The 15,857-nt window shown below is 48.6% G+C and overlaps 1 protein-coding gene across 2 annotated transcripts in view; it reads right to left on the bottom strand.

Moving 5' to 3' along the window:
* LOC137801677 (ephrin type-B receptor 1-B) overlaps positions 1–15,497 on the bottom strand; it is a 131,998-nt gene extending 116,501 nt beyond the window's left edge. For both annotated transcript variants that reach the window (XM_068599028.1, XM_068599036.1), the window contains exon 1: positions 15,275–15,497. In XM_068599028.1, the coding sequence (XP_068455129.1) occupies positions 15,275–15,335 (61 nt within the window). In that variant the 5' untranslated portion in view covers positions 15,336–15,497. The remainder of the gene's footprint in view (positions 1–15,274) is intronic.
* Positions 15,498–15,857: the final 360 nt, after the last annotated feature.

Genomic DNA, 15,857 nt, shown 5'->3' with positions numbered 1-15,857 from the left:
GTCTTCCAAGACGAACAAAATGGAAAAGCATTTCCATGATGAATATTGAGATGTGCGCTGGGCCCAGCACCAGATCCCCGTTTGTCATCTTCGTTTGTTGAATAAATGACTCTGACTTGGAGGCAAAGGAGTGGGACGACAACGACGACGAGAAACTATAGGGACGGATATTAGGGATCGTAGAATGGAGGCTTCTTTATATCTGAACATCCCTCCTTCCCCAGGGGCCAGACAGCAAGGCTAATTTAAGAAGCGTGGGCCCCGTCAGCTGCCATTAGCATGCACACTGACAGACACGCACAAACACACAAGCGGGCACAATTATCCCAAAACACACACGGAGCAGAAATGCACTCGCACACTCGCTACACAAAGCTAATTCCAGAAATGTGGGCAACTGTCAGAAGACATCATCCGAGCGAACACAAAGCACACCAACATGTTACACAACCTGGTGCTGTGATGGGGAGGCGGGGGGGGGTTTATTGATTCACGCTGAACAGAAACTGAAAATAAATTGCATGTACCTAGTTAACATGGCAACCCATTGATCCGGGCATTGTGTGAAGCTGATGAGCATTTTGCCATGTGAAGGTGTGCAGGACTAAAGAGAACATCAGCTACTGTGCAGGTTTCATGTGTGTTGCTCTGCAAGAGGGCAATTCAAATTGTGTCCTTGTATCCAGAGTGTACAAGAACCTTTTGGCTGGTTTTTATTTGAGAGTCCACAGCAGAGACGACAAAAGAGACACACAAAATGTCTCCTGCTGGACAGGAAGAGAGGACCATGCATTTATCAATGTTGATGAGTTTTGTGGGAGTTCATGTGATGAATGTTGGTAAGAGTGTGTGTGTGTGTGTGTGTGTGTGTGTGTGTGTGCGTGTGTGTGAAGAAGGTCAGTCAAAAGAAACAATACCAAACATAAACCCCGACCACCTTCACACGCTGTTCCTTCACCCGACGTACAACCGAGCCAGCGCGCACACAGACACACACGAGGGGGGTTTCTCTTTCACAGGTGTGGTCCACCTCGATGGACGACCCACCATTTTGTGTAGCATCAGTTTTCCACCACAGAGATCAAAGAGACTTTTTAAACTGCATTCAAATAATTCTCACAATCACACTGAACCCGGTGCCGGCGGGAGGAATCCTTCAGTAATTGTGTTCAGGAATTCATTCTCCCAAGATGCTGCATGACATTCCTCAAGCAGATTTCCATCTCATTGCCACGGCGTGCATGATCGCTCGTTCACTCACATGATACAACTTAAGGGTTTGGCACTGAAACGCATTAGCATTTCAGAAGGCATTAGCATACCCAAAGGGAGCCGCGGTAGCATTGATTACAAGTAACCGCATGCATTTAGATGCTGCTCTGCCTCTGATCACACACATAATATACCAATGCTACACCCTGCCCAACCCCCGTGCACACACACACACACACACACACACACACACACCTTTCCTTGTTGAAGCAGTTCCATCCCCTGCTGCGAAGCAGGTGCCGTAACATGATTCTACCTCCCTCCATGCGGACACACATGCATGCACACAGACCCACACACCCACCCACGCACACACACACACACCCACCCACACACCCACACACATGCATGTCTTCAAAGACAGAGCTGTGAAGCAGAGGTGACAGGTCTCTGGTTCTATGCCATCCTCAGCAAATGTGCTGCTAATTGGTATTCCCCCACTGTTAGAGAGTAGCGCGCCTCCAACATGGCGTCCATATGGACCCCAAGATGGAGTCATCGCCTGCACACAGGAGGATCATGGGAAGAGAGAACAGGCACAAACGTGCTTCCTTTCAGTTGTCAAACGATTTTCAGGCACACTTTGAAAATGTCGCGAAACAATTCATGCTAATGCTAATGCTGCAGCAAGATGTTGTCATGCTCACGGTCCTCACATGTCCACCACAGCAGAACGATGTTCAGCTGTGTGTCACCTGTTTGCACCAGATGCTATGTTTGTCTTGCCTTCTGTGTTTCATTGTTGAAGCATCTCAAACATGGAAACTCGTACCACGATGAGCGCTCAGGACGTACAGGACCGTTACCAACTAACTGATCTCACTTCAAGCCCTGAACCGATGTGAGCTCCTGGGTCAGAGAACGTTGCACAGATTGTGAAAAACAATATGAATTCAATTGAATGATCTCAGCGAGTCCTCGTGTAACATTTGCTGCTACTGCACGTTGTGGCCACTTAGAGGTACTGCAACAAACAGCTTAAATATATCCATATTTAGGCATATTTCTATGTGTAATACTCAAATCTTTTCCGATTTTTCTTAAAGCAATATCGTCAGAAAGGGAATTTCAATATCGAGAGCCTTGTTTGGACGAAATAAAAAAGGCAGAGCAACAGATTAGGAGGAAAAACTGTTTGCGAACCCTTTTTGTGTCTTCAGCTCATGAACTCGTTGAGTTTCTGGCAGCTGGACAGACGGAGACGCTTCAGTCTGACAGATGATTCCAGAGATGAGAGATTTGACTGCGACACCTCTAATGATCTGTTCATGTGATTGACGGGCGAGGCGAGGCTCCAATTCACACATTCTGCACGACACAGAGCGCGGCGCGCACACACACCAAAGAGGGTCAGCATGTCAGACACACACACACACACACACACTACTCCAGTGAATGTTAGAAAAATACTATTGCTTCCATAAATCCCTTCTGTGACTTCCAGAATATTCCGCTATTATGTCGCCCCGAGCGGAGCCATTTCCTCCCCGGCTCGCCGTCATCAGGGCTTTGTGCTCCTTTGTCTGGGAGCCGGCCAAATGGGGCCCTTTCAGGCATATTTTCAGCTACTTTCATGGAAGAATGGAGAGGATATTCATATCGCATTTCAGTTTTTCTATCACTGAGCAAACACAGTTTTGGACAACACACAAACACACCTGCACTTACACACACACACACACACACACTTCCTTCACTGACCCAAACGAGCGAGTCAAGTGCATTCCAGCTCCCAGCGATTTCCTCCATTTTCTCCCAGCAGACAGGATCCATTACGAGCTCCTGTCTCCCACACAGGCAGCAAACACTGCAATCCACATTGCAATACAGCGTCCTCCATATTTCCACAAGACGTCGACATTTCTGGAACAATTGCTTTGAACTTGCAACAAAAGCATTGCCGACGATCTCAAAAATTGCTCTCTCTCTCGAAAAAAAAAGATTGGATTGACTTGCTTTACTAAACGAGGGCAAACCGATCAGACCGGATTCCTGAAAGGAGCGAGCGCGCTGGAGCGAGCTCCATTAATTGCACTCTCACCGATCCATCTCATGATTATTGGCAATTATCTGTCAATTAGCAATGTGCTGATGTCACCGAGATGTGAAAGACAAAGCAATCAGTGTGTGTTAGTATAGAAATGACTGTCCATATTAATGACCCAATCAACTGTCCAGCTCGCACAGAGGACCCCGTGTGTGTGTGTGTGTGTGTGTGTGTGTGTGTGTGTGTGTGTGTGTGTGTGTCTGTAACTAATCTCCAGTGTGACTGTAGCAATCACAGCACAGCAGGCCTGTCAGCACCGCTTCATGTCTACACTGCTCAGTAGGATTGGCGGCTGCTAAATAGGATGCATATGCCACTCAAAACGACCTTGACTGATACACACTTAACCCCTCCCCCTCATCAACCACCACCCTCGTGAGGAGCCCAATTTATTTGAGTCAGATTGAATCTGAAGAGAATGCTCATGTGGTACAATGCAATTTGGGTAATTGCTCCATTAAAGTATTGCTGCATGTAGATCCAGAAGGATATCACAATGCAGAAAGGCAATTGTTAGTATGTGATGTTACCTAAAGGTATCCGTGCTCTGAGGTTGCTGTATCGTACTAACACTGAGGCATTGTTCTATAGGAGATAAATCCTTTGTTTGCCCGGTTAAATGTTCACAAAAAGACCAAGAGACGCACCAGATGACAAATCATCCTCGTATCCAGCAAACGCAATCAATCCATCAGACAGACTTTTGCCTCTCAAACAAACAGAGGACGGGTGCTTACGACATCTGTCATTCGCTCCCCATGTTGTGATCCATGATATGATCGCAGCGCTCATACGTCCCGGACGAGTCGCGATCAATCTCCAGCGCCAAGGCGACGGACAGACAGTCAGAGAGGAAGAGGGAGGGAGGGGGGGAGGGTTTGTGTTTGCTTTTTGGTCTTTTTGGCTCTTTCAGGAACACTGTGACCATCCATCATGCTTTATCTTTTGGAAAGCTGCCGCGTGATGTTTATCAAAGGAAGCAGGTTTTCAAAGCATTACCCGAGCCCCAAATTGATTGAAAACATGTGCAGAAATGCAAGTCACTCCCCGCGCTTTCTCTACGCTTTCAACTGTCAATAACGGCAGATAGAAGGTGTCCTCTTTCAGCCGATCATTGCCAGGTGTCTGAAAGCCCTTTCAGAGCAGGCAGAGTGATTTTTTTTTTCATACATGCTTACGCAAGTACACAGAGACGCACTCAGGGACTCCCACAGTGACCTTGTCAGGAGTTATTAAACATCACATGGACAGAGCATTGCACATGCGTCTCCTGGGCTGGGCGAGGCGAGTCCACATGTCAGGTAGAGCCTTCACGAAGCTGGAAAAAAGAACGCTGTCTTTGGGGATTGTTGGAGAAGTAGAAGCAGCTTTTGAGACCTTGAGAGCAGCAACAGTAAACACGGCTGGTATCAGGTGGGCCGTTAACGTTTTAATGAAAGCCCTTCATTCATTGGCACACAGACACTTCACACACTCCATGGAAAAAAGCAGGTGTATCAATACACACATACCCGTTAGTGCAAACCCGTGCGTGCATGAATGTGTCTCACTATTTCATTAGATGGAAACACAAACAAACGACAACTTTGCAAATCGCGGCGGCCAACACAGTCACGCACAGCTCTTAGAAATATACAAATAGGCGCGCTACCTGTTGAGTTGTTGACTCAGGACGGACGGACTGAAGCTTTGGCGTGCAGAACAAAAGGCAGGGAGACGGTCACACAGCAACAAATCCCTGCATGACTCTGCACGGCCAGCTGCTTTTGTCGGGATAAGCGTTTAGTAAATGGCATTACACAGCGAGCGTTAACATCAACACAGGTTGGAACATGAAGCGTCTACCTGGAACGGTCGGAGGGAATGAGCAATGTGCTTCATTTACCTGCTGAAAACTCTGGAACCAGTGTCGCCTCCAGACCTCCTTTCCCTGCGTTTGAGTCGTCGTAGGAATGCAAAATGAATTACTATAATTGTGTTTATTTTATGTATTTGTTCAGCAAAGTCTTGGGAAAAATGTATTTCTGCCAAAAAAAAATACTTTTAAAAGATATTTTGATGGTAACTATGAACATCCAGCACGATATGAGTCAGATTCCCCCAGAAAAGCCTCCTGGAGCGTCAATAAAACACCTTTATGGAAAGATTAGGACCTAAAGAATCAGCATCTGCAACAAAAATCACAATAAAACAAAGTGTTGGTCTCTTAGGGAGGAGTTTCAGTCGTTTCGTTCAAAAATGGAAAATATTACGTATTTTATGCCAAAAGATTGTCTGAATGGGGCATGCTGGGACTTAAAATTGGATTTTTAAGTCCAATTTTCACGCACAGTTTCCAAAAGATTAAACTTCAGTATGTTAACACTGAAAAGATGACCTGCAGGTATGAAGGTAGATTTGTGTCTTTTTTTATTCGAGCTAATTTCTAGTTTGTAAATAAATTATCTCCAATTCTTTGCTCTCAATTGAAAAAATTGCTTTCCAAAAAAAAAAAAAAAAAAAAAAAGCTCAAAACTAAAATTCGCTCTCAAAAAAAAAGAAAAAAAAGAAATTTGCTCTTTAAAAAAAAAGAAAAATCTCTAAAGCAAATTAGAGCAATTTCTTTTTTTTTTTTTTTAGAGAGAAATTTTTGGAATTGAGAGCAAATATTTGGAGATAGTTTACTTCCAGACAAGATATTTGCTCAGGTAAAAAAGACACAAACCTCCCTCCATATTAACAAAGCAGAGCTCAGCCTCGTCTGAAACGCACATCTCTCAATAGGCTGTTGAAACCGTATTAAAGTATAATATTAAAAATACATTTGTATTAAAGTGCAGCTCGGGCTCATCCGCGGCAGAGTCTTAATGTGTTGACATTGTGTGAAGCTGCAGGTGGCAGAACAACACCTGAGAGGCAGAACCAACCTCAGAACCCAAAGACGTAATGAAGTAAAATGGAAAAAACAGAAGAGGACAAATGACGATAAGCAGTTCATTAAATGACACACGTTAGCCACGCCTTGCCGCGGCTCTGCCGGGTCCTGATTAAATCAGAAATCGACAATGTGTGACGGACAACATTCTCATAGGACATCACAAGATGAAGGATTTATTTTTTACATTTGGTCATTTTCAAGCCTCACACAAACTTGCAGAGGCAAGTTAAGGAAAAGATAAGACGGGCGAAGGTAAATGACTGGGCACAATAGCCCCTTGCATACATACAGTACACACACACACACACACACACACACACACACACACACACACACACACTAAGTTAGGCCTTCATACATCATCATTCACTAAGCCCGTAGTAGGACTCCAAGGCTGTGCTGGCGGGCATTTAGATAGAATAGAATTCATGATAAAAGAGACGAGCATTAGATGTTATGCATTAATAATCTCTCATCTCGTATATGTCAAGGCTGCATCCTTTGATATTTGTCTGAATTTCCTCTAAAACTGATGTTTTGTAAAACACAGCCAAGAACACCGCCGCACATTTACACTCAGCGGGGACGTTGGTCGTCGCGACGCGTCGCCAGCCGAGTGCGGCGGCCGCAGAGGAAGAGTTCTGCATTCGAACCAACGCACCCGTTCACTCACGACCACGTTCTGCTTCACGGAGACGCAGCCGGGCGGCGAGCCACGTGTGCGCAGAGCGCGTCCCAGCAGTTCATTTCCCAAGATCTCAGAAATGGGCGGACTCCACCCAGACATCAGTGTCAATCTGATGAGTGGGTGTCTAACAGTGTGTGAAGCGCACATCAAAGACACGCCGCTTTAAATGCGCAGCCTTGGGAAGAAGCGGGGGGAGGGAGGAAGACTTCATAGGAATAAAGGATGAGGAGGGAGGCAACAATTGGGGGTTGACTCGTACACTGCTGAGCGAGCGCCAGCACAGGACAGGTTTGGGTTAGGAGCGCCGCACAGCTGGGAACGCCATGCTAACTGGGAACGCCATGCTAACTGAGAATGCCATGCTAACTGGTGGGAACGCCATGCTAACTGGTGGGAACGCCATGCTAACTGGTTCCATCAAGACATTAGCAGCAACCTGAGCAAACAAGCTCACATTAGCAGCGAGTACGCACACATCGTGACTCTAACAGTCGTCCCAGCATCATTTATTAAGGCTCCACTTTTGCTTTTAAGAGAAAAAAGGAGAATCCCACTCCCAGCAGACATGCAAGGACTCTCACAAAGACACTGGAAAGAGCTGTATACGCTTCAGGGTTAGCAGCCAGAGCCACCAGCCTCCTCATTAGCACAAATAAGATCTTAGGCAGATACTGGCCCATCCTTCTCTCCCCTCCGCCTCGTTGTCCCTCTTCGCCTCTGTTCTCTTACACAAATGAGTCCTTATCCTTGTCCTCTAGCTCGCCTCCCACAAAAAGAGGAGCACATGCAGCTGTGAAAGGACAACACAAAAGGAAGGAATCCTCTGCTGTCTCCATGTGAGCAGTGCTGTACTTGATTTATTTGTGCATCTGTTAATAATAAGAATATTGAAGCAAGATGGATGGGCTCCGTGTGTTTGGTTGGGATGTGACCTCAGGTTGAACGACTTTGAAACGAGTCCCCTCGGCCCTCAGTCATAACTATTCATGACGGGCCGGCGAGGTCAACAGGCCAACATGGGCTGGGATCAGTTTGTCATGAATATAATGCATATTCAGCTTTGGGAGAATGTATTCAGTAAGATTGAATATTAGATAACAGACTCAGATATTCTCATCGTGATTAATTCCCATGCTGGGTTTCCATTTGTGTTTTTTTTGACTGAATCCACAGAACAGAAGCTGAAAGCTAAATAACCCTCTGGTTCTTTTAGGGAAACGTCTCTTTCACCAGTTTTCTCGTTGTACTTTAGTGATCCAGGCCCCTGCAGGGGGATGGAGACGCTGTCTCCTCATCTCCCATTACCCTCCACGCTTCAAATCAATAGTTAATTACCTCCAAAATGCTCTCTTCCTTAAGCTAGAGGAGTGGACAGTGCGAGACAGGCAGAGATTAGCCGGCAGAGGGATGCAGTGTTCTGCAGGGCGAGCGCTGCTCTGCCTCCACGGCTCCTCATCAGCGTCCCGCTCAGAAGCTGCACTTCCTTCCTCTCCGCCGCACAGTTTCCATTCCTCACGACGCAGACACGCGCAGTCAAACACAAATATTCATGCACAATTTCTCTCCATCATCCCCGCTCTTTGCCAAGAAGCCAACGCTTAATAAGAGATTACATTGATGGCGAGGAGCGGGTCAGGGGAACGGTGAAATATGTCCACATGTCCTGAACCCGGCGCTGGCACCAACTCATTAATAATGGGACGGGCCCCGGGCCGAGCCCTTAGCGCTGCGTCTCTGCTCATTTCCTTTCTACACATCAAAGCTGTGTGTGTGTGTGTGGCTGCCTCTGTGTAAGTGCTGAGGCTCTGTGTGTGTACACACTGTGTGTGTGGGTGTGTGTTTGTGTGCTCGTCAGTCCCTGTGAGAAACAGCCTGTGGAGGAGCCGGCTTTTATTTAATCAGAAGTGGAGCAGCTTCCACCACCATCCGTAATTTCAGACCTATTAACGCTCTGCCTTTAATTCCTCTGCGCGCTGCAGACGCAGCCTCCTCTGGGCTGCCGATTCACTTAAAATTCAAAAAGTACCGCAAAGTTGTTGTATTTTTCTCCCCCTTTGCGGTATAGCGACTACACATATTGGACGTTTAAACTCCAGAAGCAATCAATTTGTTGTGTAAACAGTGTGTGGTGTACACCGAGAGCTAAATTGGTGTTTGTATCAGTTTGATTGGACGCTTTAAAAGCTTTTCCACACACTGGAAGTGCTGCTTCTCTCTACCTGCAGCGCTTAAGCCGCCGGGCTTAAAAGTCAAATTAAATCACAGACTCAAAAACAGATCTCGTTAGAACGATCATAAATGAAGCCTTTTGTTCCTCCAATGCGACCTCAGCAGCCTCAACACTGTTCCTGTTCCTGCTGCGTTCATCACGTCTTCACAGACAGACTCAGATTTCATTTTCTCCCCTTGTAGTAAACCCTGAAACGCTTCATAAATGCATCTGTTTTCCACTAAAATAAAAAAAAAGTGCAGGGGTAGGAGGCAGGTGAGGGAGGGAGGGGGGATACAAGAGGGAGAGAAGCCAGGAGAAACAACCAATTATTCCCAGGCAGGAAGGTTTGGGAGAAGCGGGGGTGAAGGAGGGGCAGCGTGCTCTCAGGTTTAATTAAAATTCATTGAAAAAAAAAAGAAAGAATCTAGAAGTCAAGTCAAAAAAAGGCTGAGGCCAATTCAGGGAGAGTTGTGGTGGACGGGGGCTGCGAGGCCCTCAGGAGCCGAGCAGCGCGAACGCCGGGTTATGAGACTCCATCATCGATGTTTTCTCTTCTCGCTTCTCGACTGGACGAATATGGAAGAGGCTCCACTTTCCCGCTGACTGAACAACTGTCACCCAATCGCTGGGACAGGTGATAATGGAGGGGAACAGCCTGGCAGACGGATAAAGAAAGAGAAAAGCACATTTTTCACACTCCCATCCTTGAGTGGTGGGGAAGCCGGGTCACTGCTCCCAATCAATTACTCGCATTGCCATTTTCCACGAGGTGTGGCTCAGAGGTTTATGTCTATAATTGTGTTGGTGTGCACATTAAGCCAGGATGTGTGTGTGTGTGTGTGTGTGTGTGTGTGTGTGTGTGTGTGTGTCATTGGAGAGAACTGGCTTGACCAGGAAACAGACGACTCACAGTTGGAGCTTGAACTGTGTCCCGAGCGTCACCGCTCTGCCTCCTGCGCTCTAATGTGTCTCGTATGTCGTCGATGCCGCGGGGCCGCTTATCCCCGAGATCGGGCCGATAAAGGCCTCAGCCCTTCGTCTCACAGCCGGCCACCTGCTCCGACAACGGCCGAGCGGGAGGCGAGACGGGCGCGACCTATAGCGCCGCTGATAGCATCTCCTCCTCGGCAAATCTGAGGATGCAGGAATGTGCGGAAGAAAGACTCGAGGCGGACGACGTGGCGGAGAACACAAAATGTCCACTCGGCGAGAGAGAAAACAAAAGCAGAGAGAGGCTGGAACGCAGCAGGATGCACAAATGTGCACATACAGTATGCTTCTCTCTCTCTCTGCACTCGTTCACAATGAGACGTACACAAAAATGTGCACATGCATACCAGCCCCCAACCTGCAGCCACCATCTGGCCTTCCCAAGGCTCAGATGTCTCTGGGGTAAGGTGAGCAGCGAGGGGTGTGTGCGTGTGTGTGTGCGCGTGTGTGTGTGTGTGTGTGTGTGCATCTGCCATGTTTGTGTGTCAGAGAGAGAAAGAGAGATGGAGAATGCAGCAATCATACTATGCAACACAAACGACGCACTAGTATACAGTGTAATGCAATATGTGAACACATTATCTCGTCCACACGTTCAGATTAAAAAGGTGAAAAAGCACTGCAGGTACCTGCAGGTTCTGCAGGTACATGCAGGTTCTGCAGGTCACATGCAGGTTCTGCAGGTCACATGCAGGTTCTGCAGGTCACATGCAGGTTCTGCAGGGTTTCACTCGGGGTCGTAAGCACCTCGACACCGACCTGTTTCACTGTGGGCACAATAAAGCCTCCATTATGGGATGAGGCCATGGCAGCCATAATGGCTTTAGCACTCTACTGACGACGCAGAGACCCACATGTACAACACACACACAAACACACACACACACACACACACACACACACACACACACACACACACACACACACACAGCGGTAGAAAAATAAAAATAAGAAAGCAAAGAAGTGGAAATTGAATTCTACTTCAGGTTGTCCCAGATCAGCAGTCGAGCCCGCGGCCAAAAGTACGCCTGCACGCACGCACACACACACACACACACACACACACACACACACACACACACACACACACAATCCGTCACGTCTTCTGAGCACCAGAACCTCGACCAGTCGGCCCAGGTTTTCATTCTTCTCCTTTCCAACCATCTGAAATAAGAGCGCTGGGGAAAAGGAGCAACCGTGCATACACATCCATTAGAGACTCAACAGGACTCTTTTCACAGGCGGCCTCCTCTGCACAGCTGGTTCTCTCTCACACACACACTCTCACACACACACACACACACACAGTGAAGAACGCTCAACACAACACAGAACCAGTCTCACAGTCTAAATCACCATGTGCTGAGTTTTCTATACTGGATTTAAGTTTGTGTTTAAATGTCAAAGCGATGCTGTTTGTTTGGACGACAATGTGATCGAGCTGCTCAGAAAAACCACGAAACGGGTTCATTTGGTGTGGAATACATCAAATGAAACACGATTCTGAGAAGAAGAAAGAATGTTAGACAGTTTGGTGGATATTTGTGATGCGTTGCGAAATTTCCAAAATGGCGACGTGCTTCTCTTGTTAAAAAGGCGACGCGATGACCAACCGCCCCGCCTGCGGTCCTTTTGTTCAAACCTGTGCACGAAGGGTTCAATGTCTGAATGACGCGGCCTGACGGTCATCCAGCACCGCCTCGGCTCATGAGCAAACCGACTGGGTCTCTGAAGGTGGACCGGCAACGCTGTGTGTTGTATTCACAACGCCACAACTTTATTTATAATGAGCTTCAACACAAAACCAGCTGCACTGCAGAGAAGAGAAGAACCAAGTGGCCAACAGAGCAGCAACAGAGTGATGCTTTGGGGCCCAGGAGGCTGGTTGGACTCCACAGTGAGGTCAGAGCAGCGGTTCAGCTGCGAGACGGCGCCTCTGAAGCCGAGTATCTGTGTTGCTCAAGGACACTTCAGCAGGGCTCCCGGTCTAACCTTCACAATCAATACACCGCTCTCACTCTCCTTATTAACGTACATGGACGATGTGCGGTGCTGACCTCCAGGACTATTATCCGATACTGCAGCGATCATAAATATTGTTTGTTCAGGAAGCTTCACCGTTCTGCACGGCGCGCCCTCGGCTGCTGAGGACGAGGCATTACTTCAGCACAGGGACTAAACATCCTGAAGGGCTCCAGCACGTCACTCATGAGCTCTTATTCTGAAAGCTGCTGCTGCGTGGCGCTGAACATCCTGTACTTCACAGCCTGGTCCAGTTGCAAGACACTCAATTATAAAACATTAAAAATATGTTTTCTGAAAGTCGCTGACTTCCCTCCATCGCTGTAGTCCATCTTCCAACCACTGTCTCTTCCCCTTTCTTCCTTCCTCTAGCCTCCACCTCCCAGTTGCAGGCGGTTAAACGAGCAGGCTTATCGAGGTCTAATTGGTTTAAGGGCAAAAAGGAATAAGCAATGGCTCTGTAAGTAGAGGAGCATTACCACCACTGGTGGCAGGAAGCGTCTGCACACCGGAGGGAGCAGGAGGGAGGGAGCAGGACGGAGGGAGCAGGAGAAAGGAAGCAGGAGAGAGGGAGCAGGAGACAAGGAGCAGGAGAAAGGAAGCAGGAGAGAGGGAGCAGGAGACAAGGAGCAGGAGAAAGGAAGCAGGAGACAAGGAGCAGGAGAAAGGAAGCAGGAGAGGGAGCAGGAGGGAGGGAGCAGGAGGGAGGGAGCAGGAGAAAGGAAGCAGGAGACAAGGAGCAGGAGACAGGGAGCAGGAGAGAGGGAGCAGAAGAGAGGGAGCAGAAGAGAGGGAGAAGGAGACAAGGAGCAGGAGAAAGGAAGCAGGAGAGAGGGAGCAGGAGAGAAGGAGCAGGAGAGAGGAAGCAGGAGAGAGGAAGCAGGAGAGAGGGAGCAAGAGAGAGGGAGCAAGAGAGAGGGAGCAGGACAGAGGGAGCAGGAGAGACAAGGGAGGGAAGGAGATTAGTGAGAGGGACTGAGGAAGACAGAGTAGGATGAAGGAATGAGCGGAGAAGGGAGGTGAAGAAGTAAGTAGGCAGAGGAAAGATGATGGAAAAATGGAGAGAAGACAAACGCGGGTGAAGCAGAGCTCTGCACATCTTCTCCTCCTAATGGCATGCAAATCCCCGTCCTCCTCTCCTCTGTTAGCCCTCTGCTCGAGCTCTGACGCTCCTCCAATAACGTGTCGGTGAATGCACTTCTGTTTGCATATCAGGACTTCCTGTGTGGGGGATTTTGTGCTGTGTGTGTGTGTGTGTGTGTGTGTGTGTGTGTGTTCTGTGTAGTCGTGCCTAGAGTTTATAGTGAAGATAGGACTTCACACAACTTTGAAGTCTTCAACTTTACACTCAAACTGTTTTGGTCTCTCGCTGCAGACTCAACTCTGGAGCTCTGCTCTCGTCCTCCATCGCTCCGTTTGTCCCGTCGCCCGGCAGGTGATCAATTAGTGTGTTTGCTGTGAGGTCAAATAAATAATAGATTCAATTCATGGCAAGTATGTGTCCATATGATCATGGCCACTGCTTACTCTAAAGAAACACACACACACACACACACACACTCGCGTGCACACACAACTCTCCCGCTTTGTGATTATCGGCTGATTTGGGCCTCTAATCAGATTAAAGGTGACTGGAAAGGCAGAGATAATATGTGGTCAATGGCTACACACACACACACACACACACACACACACACACACACACACACACACAAAAGCAACAGCTTGCAGTTCACTTCAGTGCAGGTTTTAACTCGCCCATGGGACGACCTCCTTTCAATTAACGACCCAAACAAGGAAATCACTTTCATCCTTGTTACCGAGGTAACGCCTGGGTCATCTCTCTGCCCATCTGTTCCCGCTCTAAGAGGAGACGTCCCACGCCCCTTTCCTGGCCCCGCCCTCCACTCGCCTCCCCGAATCTACATTCCTGTCCTCGTTCCTCACGTTGTGGAGATGTGAAGCTGCAGATCTGCATCCTCACTGAAGCTCCGGTACCCAAACCGTGATGAAGCCTGACGAGCACAAACAATGACGCCACCGCCGAATTACAGAGCGCGGCCGAGGCCGAGCGCGGCGAGGGAGCAGAGGAGTAAATGATTAAAGAGGAACGCTGCATGTGAAAAACTCATTTCATGTGTGATTTACTTATTTATGCTTCAGGGAGGAGATGCGTGTTCCTCTGTGCGTCTTATTGGAGACGATGAGCTACTGTACAATAAAACAAGAGAAGAAACTATGGCTCCACGACGCCGCCCGGATATCCATCCATCAGCCCACGGCCGAGGCTCCAGTCAGTGTTGGGTCCCCAGGGTGCCACAGCGGAAATGAAAAACATGTTTAACGGAGGAGATATTAGGCGACTGGTGGCACCGCCGCTTGTCCAGATAGTGTGTGAAGAGGGAACGAGGAAATTGGAGATGCACAAACACAAAGTGAGACAAGAGAATGGAGAGAGAGAAACATACAGGGCAACCTGAGGAAGAGGGGTTAAGGCGGATTGAGTGTTTTGTTGTTTAACAGAGTGCTAAAAGTCCTCATGATGAAGAGAAAGACAAATGAACGCCTTCTTTAAAAATCCAAGCCACAAGGAGACCTCCAGTCACAAAGAGAGAGAGAGTTTGTCTCCGTGGGGTGATACTCACTTGATAATAGTGTTTCACACAATTCAATGTTCAACGTGACGGGAACCTTGGAGCTTTGACAGGTTTCTAACGCGGACTCTTCATTTCCAGCTGTGAAAAACTAATTGCTCGTGGGAAAACGAGAAGCTTAAAATAACACCGCGTGAAGGGGAGACTCCTCCTGTCCTGCACTCCCGATGCACAGCGACTCGAGAGGAAGAGGAAACACATTCTAGTGATAAACTACCGCCAGCGATGAGACACATTTAAAGTCTTTTTCTGCACAATTACACGCGGCGCGAGCAGCGGAGTGAGAGGACGCGCGCGCGGAATAAAGATCACCACGACAATCTGCTGCGATCCACGTGGACGCCGTCCCGTGTCCCCGTGTCCCCAGCGCCGCTGAACGGACAGAAGACAGAACGCATCTCCAAACACTGCGCGCACTGGAGAGGCGCGTCCCCACATGTACAAACACGCACACTTCCACTCGTGCATTTACCTTCCATCGCAGAGGATGTGCTGACCAGCACGCACAAAAGCGCAAACAAATCCACTGCCATGGCAGAAAGGTAGTGTCCACGGCCCGTCCCCAAATCACCAAGACGCACGGTGCGCGTCCAAAAGAATCCCTCAGTGGTCAGCGCGCTACTCCAGCAGATAGCCGGTGCTGTGAGTCACATTTCAAGCCGTAGTAAACAATGTGTGACAATCAGCGGCGGGGAAGAGCGGAGTGTCGGGGCTGAGGGGTGCGAGGAGCAGCGGGGGGGAGGGAGGGGAAGGGGAGGAAGAGGAGGAAGAGGGGGAGACCCGACACTGCCTGCTCGCAGCAGAGAGCCGCAGCCAATCACCGGCTGGGAGCTGAAACTCAGCGACCAATCGGCGGCCGGCCGCTCCGCCCATCTCGCATTGTCAAAACACAAAACTTTTCCTTGACCTATTTGAGGCGACGTCCGCTCCACTGAAGGGAAACACCGCCACCACTCGGGTGACGTCCGCTACTGCACGCAGAGCTCACAAGGAGCCCGAGTCCGTCCCCACGGGAGGAGAGTCCGAACGGCGGAGTCCCGGTCCACCGGGATGCT

This window comes from Clinocottus analis, unplaced genomic scaffold, assembly GCF_023055335.1.
Source record: "Clinocottus analis isolate CAN_PGR_092001 unplaced genomic scaffold, fCliAna1.0.p SCAF_11, whole genome shotgun sequence".
Taxonomy (NCBI): domain Eukaryota; kingdom Metazoa; phylum Chordata; class Actinopteri; order Perciformes; family Cottidae; genus Clinocottus; species Clinocottus analis.
This window is presented reverse-complemented; position numbering and strand designations above follow the sequence as displayed.